The following is an 11,730-nucleotide window of genomic DNA, read 5'->3' as shown; positions in this document are numbered from 1 at the left end:
TGTGCATCTCTGCCTTGCTTCTGTCTAAAGTAAACAAACCATTTTTCTAGGTCCTCTCCCACTCATTGTGCTATGTCTCTAATAATAAACTTTGTACCCGCATTTACAAAGTTGCGGGTACAAAGTTGCATTTATAAATGCATTTTTCACCGCGGCAAAGATCCAGGGGGGAAATAGCTTCTAGCCCCTAGCCCTCACTGGTCTGGTGGCTAGGATTTCTGGTTTTCATCCCAGCTGCAGCTGCTGCTAAATCGCTTCAGTTGTGTCCGACTCTGTGCAACCCCATAGACAGCAGCCCCCCAGGTTCCCCCATCCCTGGGATTCTCCAGGCAAGAACACTGGAGTGGGTTGCCATTTCCTTGTCCAATGCAGAAAAGCGACAAGTGAAATGAAGTCGCAGCTACCCAGGTTCAATTCCTGGGCAGGGAATTAAGATCTCATTTCATGCCATCACTCACTGCTGCCTCACCAAGATCATCACCTGGTTAGGGAACTAAGATCCTGCAGGTCCCGGAGTGGTCAAAAAAAAAAAAAAGAGTAGCCCCTGGGCTCTCAAGAAAAAGAGGTGAGGGAGAGGAGGACATGTCAGCTGCATCTTTCTCTGCACAAATGAACAGCAAGGAGACAGGAGGTGACACCCAACTTCCCATATGCATCTTAGTTCATAGTGGGGTGTCACCTCTTGCCAAAAATGAACTTTTGGACGGCTTACGGGACATTAGTTTCCGGACCAGGGATTGAACCTGGCCCCTAAGGCAGTGAAAGTGTGGAGTCCTAACCACTCGACCTCCAGGGGATTCCCAGCCAACAGTGAATTTCAACAAACTTCAAAATACTGACAATTCAATCAGTGAAAAAAGTTATCCCATTAATTCTCCTTTCCCCAATTACTATATTCCACAAACACACAAAATTTTTACCATCCACCTATATATTTTATTTATCGAACTTTAAGCACAGTGTAGCCTCTACCACCAGATGCCAGTTCTTAACACTCCCCCTCCCCCAGTCGTGACAACCGACAGACTCTCAGACTTTGCCAAATGCCCCCGTGGGAGGAGGGGGAGGGAAAAATCATTGCCTTTAAACCAGAAACTGTAGAAGATCACGGAGAAGGCAATGGCACCCCACTCCAGCACTCTTGCCTGGAAAATCCCATGGATGGGAGAGCCTGGTAGGCTGCAGTCCATGGGGTCGCTATGACTGAGCAACTTTACTTTCACTTTTCACTTTCATGCATTGGAGAAGGAAATGGCAACCCACTCCAGTGTTCTTGTCTGGAGAACCCCAGGGACGGGGGAGCCTGGTGGGCTGCAGTCTATGGGGTCACACAGAGTCGGACACGACTGAAGTGACTTAGCAGCAGTAGAAGATCAAGGCTGCCCAGGTGGAATACAGGGAAATACCTTAACAGCCAGTATTAACCCCATGATGCCCTTTTCCCTCAGCTTGTGTTACACCTTGCCCTCCGACCCTTCTTCCCAATTTTCTAGTCACTTCTTACCAGCATCTTTTCCTGCACTTGTTTCAGAGAACTCCAGGGTCTTCTGATCTTCCACTTAAACTTACTCCTCTGGGATTTAAATAGTATTTCTAGTGGTAAACTCCAAAATAAGCGTTTCTGCCACATAGATAAGATACCCTTCAAACCAACGGGTGGGGGCGGGGAGGGATCACGTTGGGACAACGGACGCTCCACTGAGGGAAGGAAACGAGCGTACCTCTGTGGGAGGGCTGTCAGGTCTTGCTCAACTTTGTTGGGCCAGAGGTCTTGGCCCTGCTCCCTTTGTCAGTACTACAGCAAGTGGGCTTCCCAGGTGGTGCTAGTGGTAGAGAACCCGCCTGCCAACGCACCCCTGGGTGGGGAAGATCCCCTGGAAGAGGGGATGGCAAACCACTCCAGTATTCCTGCCTGGAGAATCCCATGGACCGAGGAGCCTGGCAGGCTACATACAGTCCATAGGGTTGCAGAGAGTCTGACACGACTGAAGCAACTTAGGACGCACAGCGATCGTGGGATTGTCATGTATACTTCAATCTACAGGTGACTCCAGGAGTCAGTGCTCCAAGACTCCTGGAAGGACAGTTGGACATACTGGGAGGCAGTGAAGTGAGACCACAATGGCCGCTGTGGGGCCACGAAGGACAGAAGCCAGCAGGGCTGTGAACCCCGGTCCGGGTCCACACGACCTCGGAGCAGAAACTTCGGATACTGTGGAAAGGGCACTTAACCCACTGACTAGGCGCCTTCCACACCAGCTGAGCGTGAGCCCAACGATCCGCGAAGAAAATTCGAGCCTCGTTTTGACGGGCCAATCAGAGATCGCGGAGGCCTAATATGACAACCTCCAGAACCAATGAGAACAGGGGATTCTCCGGGACGGCCTCCCGAGCGCCCGTCCTGAAGAGCTAGCCTGGAGAAAGTTTTTTGTTTTTTGTTTAAAAGCACAAATTAGAAAACAAGTCCTTGGCTGGAGACAGAATATGACGTTGACAAAGATGTGTGGGAAAAAATTCGGTGAGCGGGTAAAGCCTCACTTCCCCGAAACTTGGCGGGCTGAGGAACAGCAAGTCACCCTCGAGCGCCGCGCTCCGCGATCCAGAGCGGGAGAGTACGTGCAGCGCGCTGACGTCACACGCAGGGCACCGCCCCCCTACCGCCCGCCCTTATAGCGTAGCACAGGCGCGCGCGCACCATTGTGTGGCTGGACTCGGCCGCCGCTGTGGTGTGAGGTGCGTGTCCGGGCTCTCGCCGTCACCGCACCCGCACCGCGGCTACTGCCGTGCGGTCCGCCGTTCGACCGCCAGCCCTCGGGCCCCTTGCCCGCTGCGGACATGCCGCGCGTCTACATAGGACGCTTGAGCTACAACGTCCGGGAGAAGGACATCCAGCGCTTTTTCAGTGGCTATGGCCGCCTTCTCGAAATAGATCTTAAAAATGGGTGAGTCGGACCCCGGGAGCCCGCGTCCGCTCGCAGCGCCCCGGGCCTGCGGCGGCAGGGCCCGTCTGAGGGAGAAGATGGTCAAGGCCGCGGCGCCGCGTGGCAGGGCCGCCAAGATGGCGGCGGCGCGGAGCCGCGGGAGCGCGCGGGGACGGGGGGTCGCGCGCGCGTGCGCGCTCTCGGCCTAACGACGCCCGCCGGCCTCCGGCCCTCGCACCGCCCCCCAGGTACGGCTTCGTGGAGTTCGAGGACTCCCGCGACGCCGACGACGCCGTTTACGAGCTGAACGGCAAGGAGCTGTGTGGCGAGCGCGTGATCGTGGAGCACGCCCGCGGCCCGCGCCGGGATCGCGACGGCTACAGCTACGGAAGCCGCAGTGAGTTCCACCCCCGCGCGCTCCGCGTCCTTGGGACCCCGGGGGGTGGGCGCAGGCTTAGGCGGGGCGGGGTGGAGCCTCCCAGCCGGGCAGGCGAGGTGGCCGCGGCCGTTTGACTCGGGTGCTCCCGGGGCTCGCTGCCTTCACACCTGCCCGGGGAAGACACGGGACGCCGGAGCGCGGGGACTGGGTGGTGGGTTTTGCCTAGGCAGGGTTTGGGTGTTTGGGGGCGGGGATTGCCAAGTCGGGAGGGAGTGACTTGTTGGGCCCCTGTCAGCACTGTCGTGGGCTCTAACTACGGAGGAAGTGAGGGGTGGCTGTATTTGTTGTATCCCCTCAACTTGCCTGTCAGTGCATTAGCTAGAAATGTGAATGACTTAGCGTAGAAGTTTGGGACTGGTTGGGGTGGAGGTGGGGGCGGGGCGGGGAATGAGGTGGGGTTTTAAGCGTAGGTTTTAGCTTTACGAAAGTTGACGGGGGCCAAAGAAAATATATTTATAAATGTGGTTTTACACCACAAAGGAGATCTAAATGAGCTTTATGCTGTATATGCACTAGTTGGGGCATGTTATTGGGAGGAGGTGGGAGGGGGTTGGTTATGTTAAATGTTTGATGTTGAAATTGTTGCATGTTGAATTCAAACTTTTTAACAAGTCCTTGATGTTTCAATTTGAAAGTGACCAATGGGGCTGAGGCTGTGTCCACTGAGGCTAAGATGACTGCCTTTCCTGATTGGCCTTGGCTTTTCCATACATTGTGTGACCCTTGCCCTATGACCCTTTGGCTGACCTTACCGGAAGCCATGACGACAGCAGCCTTTTGCCATTAGACGCAGGGTGATGGTGAGGATTCCAAGGGTTAGACAAAACTGGTTAATCTGAACTAGGTGACTGTTACCTTGCGTGTTTTGTGGCCAAACCACCACCAAAAACCTCACACTGTGATGTAAGTACTTAGTGTAACTAGTAAACATTTTTGTAAAATGTAGAAATGCATGTAATCAGTTAAGTTTTATATTTTACAATGTTCTGTAAAATAAAACTTAGCGAGGTAAATTGAATAAAGGAGCAGTCACTCTCTAACAGAATGTAGGAGAAGTTTAGTTGGTTTTAGTCTGTTTTGACTTGCCCTTAATTTAATTTATGGCAAATCATAACTGTATCGAAGGTTTAGCAGTATAATAGCAAAGTCCTACTCCAGTAAATAAAAGTTGTTATGTTTGTACTAACTTTCAAAAACATTATGCATGCCTATCATTGCAAAGCATCTAATTGTTCTCTTCACATGATAAAGGTGGTGGAGGTGGATACAGCAGTCGGAGAACCTCTGGCAGAGACAAATATGGACCACCTGTACGCACAGAATTCAGACTTATTGTAGAAAATCTTTCTAGTCGTTGCAGTTGGCAGGATTTAAAGGTAAGTGCTATATAATTTGGGATAAAAAAGATTTGACTTAACGTTTAAAAGGTAAGTTTTTGTATTCTTTTATATCTGAGAATCAAATACAGCAAATCTTTTTTGTTTAGATTTCTGGGAATGACCAGTCATATTGCTCTTCTAGGATTTCATGAGACAAGCAGGTGAAGTAACCTATGCAGATGCTCACAAAGAACGCACAAATGAAGGTGTCATTGAGTTTCGCTCCTACTCTGACATGAAGCGTGCTTTGGATAAACTGGATGGTACAGAAATCAATGGGAGAAATATTAGACTCATTGAAGATAAGCCACGAACAAGCCATAGGCGGTCTTATTCTGGAAGCAGATCTAGGTAATGTATTGAAGGGTATAGGGGGAGACAGTATTTGCCACAAACAAAAGAAAATTCAAGCAGCAGTATTTCAATTACTGCTGAATTGAAATTAGGTCAATTTTTAGTTTCTTTTGTTATTGGCATTGTTGGGTTCTTTTTAAAATATTTTGATACTAGATTTAATTTGTAGTGAGCAATTAAGGAGTTTTACTGTTGGCTTGTCTGTATAAATTGTTCATTTGTGTTGAGGTGTCTTGAGATGAAAATTCATTACCACATTTCTTATTATAGGTCACGATCTAGAAGAAGGTCACGAAGTAGAAGTCGTAGGAGCAGCCGCAGTAGATCTCGAAGTATCTCAAAAAGTCGCTCCCGGTAAGTGGGTTCTTGAGTGTTTTTCTGAATAACTTACTTTGTCTATAGAGTGCTTGTGTGTTCTGCCAAGGTACTGAAAAAAAATCTGGCTTTTCTTGTCTAGATCCAGGTCTCGGAGCAAAGGTCGATCACGGTCTCGTTCCAAAGGCAGGAAATCTAGATCAAAAAGCAAATCTAAACCCAAGTCTGATCGGGGCTCCCGTTCGCGCTCTCGGAGCAGATCGAAGGATGAGTATGAGAAATCTCGAAGCAGGTCTCGTTCTCGATCTCGTTCCCCCAAAGAAAATGGAAAAGGTGATATAAAGTCCAAATCTAGATCGAGGAGCCAGTCCCGTTCCGATTCGCCCCTACCTGCTCCACCCTCAAAGGCCCGTTCCGTGTCCCCTCCACCAAAAAGAGCTTCAAGATCCCATTCTAGATCTCGTTCAAAGTCAAGGTCACGATCCAGATCGAGTTCCAGAGATTAACCCAGAACTCTCCACTCTTTGCACACTATTACGGAACACTTTCCTACTTGCTTAGTCAGTTACTCTTTCATGTTTCTACTTGACCTCTTCTGCAAGAAGAAACCTCCCAAAATGGGCACACAGAAATTGGATTTGTAGCCAAATTTGGTGAAAAAGATGAGGTTCTAAAGAAATGGCATGAAGTCAAAGATCCTCTCCCTTGTTTGTAGAATTAAGATAACTTTGATTTTATAGCTTTTGAGCTAAAATAACTTTTGTAAAGATTAAGCTCATTTAGATTTTTTTTTTTTTTTTTAAGTATTTCAGCAGGATCTGCTGGAGGGGTTTTGTTATTGTTATATTTGTTTGCTTAATTTTAAATTAACCTTTTCAGGCTTTGAATACTTAAGGCTTTAGAGGGAGAACCCAATTTTCAATTATGTTGGCTTTTTATAAAGCTTGAGTTATGTAAGATTTCAATAAAAGTTTGCTACCAAGATGATTGCCTTACTTGAATAGGTCACTCTTAAATTCCTTGAGATACTGATAATCTATCTGTGGAAACAGTGTAAATTCTACTTAAGTGTAAAACAAGGCAAGTCTCAGATGCAATAAGTTTGGATACGTTAATTTGTGCTGTTAATCAAATTTGCCAAAGTCATTTTGGCCCCTTAAACAGGTTTAAGTTAAAAATAAAAGATTTTGTAGTGGACCTGTTAAACAGTTTTGCCTAAGTTAATAGCTTTTTAAAATGTTTTTTAAACTTAAATTGGTTGAACTCAAAAAAGTTGTTCTAATACTTGGGATCTCATCTAGCCTGGTAATCCCACTTTCTGAAAGTGATAGTTGTAATTAGTGTTTTGTAAGAGTAAGGTTCCTTGATCTTTACTGTTATGTAAAAATAGAAGTAACCTTTCTTTGATCAGAAATTTAGTATGTTATTCAAAATGGAAAAGCAAATAACTGTGTTTTCTACTGGAAAATCCTTAATATTAACAGGCACTTAACAGATCATTTGGTAAATCAGTTACCATTTAAAGCAAAATTCTACCTAACAGTCATCCTTTTGTAGTTAGCGGGGTTCTGTGATAATTGGTTAGATCATCCTTATGAACTTCATGTGGTTGGCTTGGAAAAAACTTAAATGGGTTAAACCATAGTACTTCATCATAAAGTGTAATAAATTCTGTGGAAACCAAATTATAATCAGCAAATTTGTAGGAGTTCCTGGGTTACAATTAGTCCTTACGTCTGTAAGCCTAGTTAGTTGAAATTGCAGTTTGAGAAATGAATTACCTTATATCTCTCTGTTAGGTTCGTTAAGGTAATTTCATTTTAAAAACCATTCATTAGTCTTAGTCTGAAAACAGGCTGTAGGTTGTTTGGCTCAGCTTTAATATCTTTTTGGGAGCTGTCAGTGTATAAGATGTCAAGGGCTGGGTAGTGTTAGGGTAGGGTGTGATGGATACCGCCATTTTGAGAAATTTCTGGGCTTCCTGTTACGAAATCTTAAAGAGTCTAATCTTAGGAACATAGTGCCCCAAAAGGTTGATGCTTCTTTGACGACCTTATTTTCTTCAATGCTTTTGAGGTTTTTTAAGATATTCATAAGAAATACGGTTTGTTTTTGTTTTCCCATATAGACCTTGGATTTTGAGAGAAAAAACTGGTATCTGTAATTATAGTTCATTGTTTTGCCTGTTTGAAAAAACAAAAGTTGTGACTGTTGCATAAAGAGGCAAGTCTGCACTGCCTTTCAAAATCTATTTAAAGACAAGTTACTTTTAACAATTGGCTTTGACCAAAGTTCTCTTGTTTTCAGGGAAAGAACAAAAGCTTTTAAAACCACAGCCTTTTAAAGTAAAGGAGGGGGAAGACTACAATATACAATTTGACTTTCTAAAAGTATGCAGCATCCTTCAACTGGGCTTTCTTACGTTATGACATCACATGGTAATAGGCAGGTTTGTCTACCCTTGTTAGCTGCCACCCCCGCAGGTGGGTAATTGTATAGGTAAATGCCTACACCCATAAGAATTTAATAGCAAAGACCAGTTTATTAAAACTCTAGTTCCTATTCCTGGGGACCCCCATCATTGGACATGCCAGACCACTGTTTATATATAAACACTGGCCCACTTAGAGTTGACCAATAAAATGTTTAGTTCCTTGCTAACTTAAGTAGAATCTGAGTCTGCAACTTGCCACATCTTTATCTGTGGCTAGATGGGAGTGTTAAACTGGTAGAGAGCAGAATAGAAGTGTGATAATCTGGATCCCCCTTTCTTTTACCTGATAGTGTGTTAACATGCCTTAGTGCCTTTACGGCCAGCTCGAGTCTTTCCTGCCCTGTGACTTGACGTTCCATCCTGTGTTGTTACCATCTTTTCTCTCGGTATCTTCTTTCTCCCACTTTGTTAACCTATTTTGTGCTTTATTGCCTCAATAAAATGTTCACTGAGGGAAAGGTTTGATTTGAGTTTATTGTGTATTCCCACTTAGTATCAAATATTTGGCAAGTATCTGATATTTGGTTTTTTTGAATCGGAGTTGCCATTATCAGGTTTGTTTATTTCCTCACTTGAATATGAGAAAAGGACTTCTCCGCTTCTCAGAAACAAGAGGTTAGGACCAACATAATATTAATAGATGGTTTATCATGGGCTTCCCTTACGGTTCAGCTGGTAAAGAGAATCCGCCTGCAATGCAGGAGACCTGGGTTCGATCCCTGGGTTGGGAAGATCCCCTGGAGAAGGGAAGGGCTACCCACTCCAGTATTCAGGCCTGGAGAAGTCCATGGATTGCATAGTCCATGAGGTCACAAAGAGTTGGACACGACTGAGCGACTTTGATCATCATCATCATATCTGGGGCAAGCTGTTAACCTTCATGCTTCGGTGTCATCCACGGTGGTAGGGATAACCCCTCGTGGGTTGTGAAGATGAAAGTTTAATACATGAAAAATACTTTGATTAGCACCATAATGATTGCTGTTATACAATAAAGTCTTTTGTATTCAACTAAGTCTTTAGATTTCACACAAAATTTAACTCCATTTATCTTGTAGCAGTTTGAACATTTTCTGTGATCATTACCCAGATAAACTAGGAAACTCGATCATCTTTTCCCAAATCCTCAACCTAATTTCACTTTTATTTATCTTGCTTTCAGAAAATGTTTTCTCAGTTCAGTTTTTGTGGTTATATGCAATTTTAGTCTTGCGAAAATGGAATGTTCCGTAAAGTATCTCTCTCTCAGCGTCCACTTCTAAGGTAGCCTTCCAAGTGGCGCAAGTGATAAAGAGCCTGCCTGTCAATGCAGGAGACATGAGAGACAAGGGTTTGATCCCTGGGTCAGGAAGATCCCCTGGAGTAGGGCATGGCTATCCACTCCAGTATTTTTGCCCGGAGAATCCCTTGAACAGAGGAGCCTGGCGGGCTACAGACTGTAGGATCACAAAGTCAGACACAACAGAAGCCACTTAGCATGCATGCACTAAGGTATCTGCTTCTAACACACTGTATTTACCCAGGCTAATCCATTGGTAATGCCTATGTGCATCAATAAGCAATTCATACCATGAGTGTGTTCTGCAGCTCACTGAAGAGTAGTACAGAGATCTGCCACTCTAAATGGTGCACTACCATGGAATGGATTTTTTTCAATACCAACTTTTTTAAGGAAGTAATTTTTTGGTTTATATAACCAACAGTCCATAAAATATGTATTTTAGAGCTCTTAAAAAACATTTTAGCACTTAGTAATTACCAGTTTACACTACAGTTTTTCTTTTTTGGTAAAGCTGTACAGCTTGAGGATCTCAGTTCCCCAGCCAGGGATAAAACCCAAACCCTTGGCACTAAAAGTATGGAGTCCTAACCACTGAACTGCCTGGGGATTCTCTAAATTTTGAGCTTTTTGAAGCAGCAACCACATCTTGAACTTTGTGTCCCTAAAGCCATGTACGCTTCCATTAATTGAAAGGGTGAGTAGGTGCAGTTGTGTTTTGTAGTTAGTCTTCTAGATCCTAAGTAGCTTGCTTAGATTTGCCTGTTTTAAAACAACTTCACACATGGGCCCCAGTGTAGTAATTAGTAGAGTGATTAACTTAAAGTGAATAGAAAGAAAGGGTTCAGAAATCAGAAGGTGAATACAAACAGGTAATAAACAGTAAATTCCATCCTTGACCCCTTGAAGGAAGTCAGGATTACTATTTTGAGATCATTACTGTGGAAATTATTGTATTTGTAAGGGAATTTGTTAACAGGCAGGATTTAAATCCTGCTTCAGTTCCTAACAGCCCTTAAGTGTTGGGTTTTTTTTTAAGCCTATTTCAGATATTCAGTTCCTCTTAGTGAAAAAGCACAGAAGAAGCCTGAATGAGCAGGCTGCTTTTACAGTTGTTTTGACAAAGTTTCAAACTTAAGGAAAATTTGTACTATAGTACAAAAAAATGATATTCCCTGTGCCATTTACCAATAATACTTCATTTTACTTACACTGTTCCTGAGCCATCTGAAAGGTAAGTTAGAGACGTGTTTTATTCTTAAGACTTTGTGTATTTCCAGGGATGTTCTCATATTAACTATAGTGTCTACTTATCAAAACCAGGAAATTAGCTTCGATATGATCTTGTCTTTTCCACTATGTTTTGTCAGTTGTCCAATAACGTCCTTTATATGTATTTCCACTGGCCTAGGATCATTTGCTCCTTTTTGTTGTCATGACTTTAAACTGGAACAGGTCCTCAACCTTTCTTGACCTTGTCATTTTTGAAGAGTAAGGGATGATTATTTCGTAGAAGTTCTCAATTTGGGTTTGTCTGATGTCTCCTCATGATTGCATTTTTGGCAGAAGTATCACAAGAATGAGATTGTCTTCGGCATATCTAGTGGTACCTTGTAATAATAACCCGAGTCACTTATATAAAGTCACTTTTTCCCTTTATGATCAGTAATTTGTGGGAGGTAACTAGAGCCTATTAAATATCCAGTTCCTTTCAAACTGTCACCCACTGTTAACATTTGTTGATTTTCTAAGTTCTGTTCATTGGCATTTCACTAAGGTGGTGCTTTGTGTGGGGGGTAGCCTTAAAGGTCAGGAGAAAAGAAGGGGTGTTTGGTTTTTAAGAGGAAGTTGAATCATTTTGGAGTCTGAGAACGTTGCTGAAGAGAGCTTGAACTACATCAGTTTGTACTTAATAGCTGTGAAAGTAGGACAGGGTGGTTCTGGCCAAGGGCCAAAAGGAGCTGGAGGTAACTTTTACATACATGAGAGGAATATGCAATAGAAAGCAAGCTGTGTCCTCAGCTATAAAAGTGTCTTCTAATACTGTAGGTAGTAAATGCTGTTTTCAGAGCGTTTGGCACAATCACTTGTGAAATAGTAGCTGCTTTTATTGTAAAACAGTACAGGGACTTTCCTGGGGGTCCAGTAATTGAAAATCCATCTTCGAATGCAGGGGACGTGGGTTTTATCCTTGGTCAGGGAACTAGGATCCCACAGGCCGTGGGACCCACAAGTCAACAGTGGTTAGGATTCCGTCCTTTCACTGCTGGCTGATAAAAAATCCTACAATCAGGAATACCCGGCGAGGGATCATTTAAATTTGAAGGAGAGGGACTTCTGGTTGTCCAGTGGTAAGAACCCGCCTGCCAACGCAAGGGACACAGGTTCAGTCTCTGGTCCAGGAAGGTTCCACGTGCTGTAAGCAGCTAAGTCAGCACACTGCAGCAAGAGGAGCCACTGCAGTAAGAAACCTGCGCCCCACAATGAAGAGTAGCCCCCACTCAGTACAACCAGAGAAGTCCCACAGGCAGCAGTGACGACCTAGCACA

General features: G+C 44.4%; 1 protein-coding gene across 2 annotated transcripts; it reads left to right on the top strand.

Moving 5' to 3' along the window:
* Positions 1-2,693: 2,693 nt before the first annotated feature.
* Positions 2,694-8,360, top strand: SRSF6 (serine and arginine rich splicing factor 6). 2 transcript variants are annotated; one of them, XR_015139000.1, is made up of 7 exons: positions 2,694-2,942; positions 3,170-3,318; positions 3,996-4,263; positions 4,612-4,736; positions 4,882-5,090; positions 5,364-5,447; positions 5,551-8,360. XR_015139000.1 is itself a non-coding variant. In XM_086331737.1 (6 exons), the coding sequence occupies exons 1-6, from the start codon at positions 2,836-2,838 to the stop codon at positions 5,912-5,914; spliced, it is 1,038 nt and encodes a 345-aa protein (XP_086187863.1). In that variant the 5' UTR covers positions 2,694-2,835; the 3' UTR covers positions 5,915-8,360. The 2 variants fall into 2 exon arrangements, 1 of the variants encoding a protein (XP_086187863.1); XM_086331737.1 differs by lacking the exon at positions 3,996-4,263.
* The last annotated feature ends 3,370 nt before the right edge of the window (positions 8,361-11,730 follow it).

Source organism: Bos grunniens, chromosome 13 (assembly GCF_055505025.1).
Source record: "Bos grunniens cultivar Pamir isolate PY7600 chromosome 13, Bosgru_T2T1.0, whole genome shotgun sequence".
In the NCBI taxonomy this organism is placed as follows: Eukaryota; Metazoa; Chordata; class Mammalia; order Artiodactyla; family Bovidae; genus Bos; species Bos grunniens.
Note: the sequence above shows the minus strand (reverse complement) of the source record. Positions and strands in the feature narration are given on the sequence as shown.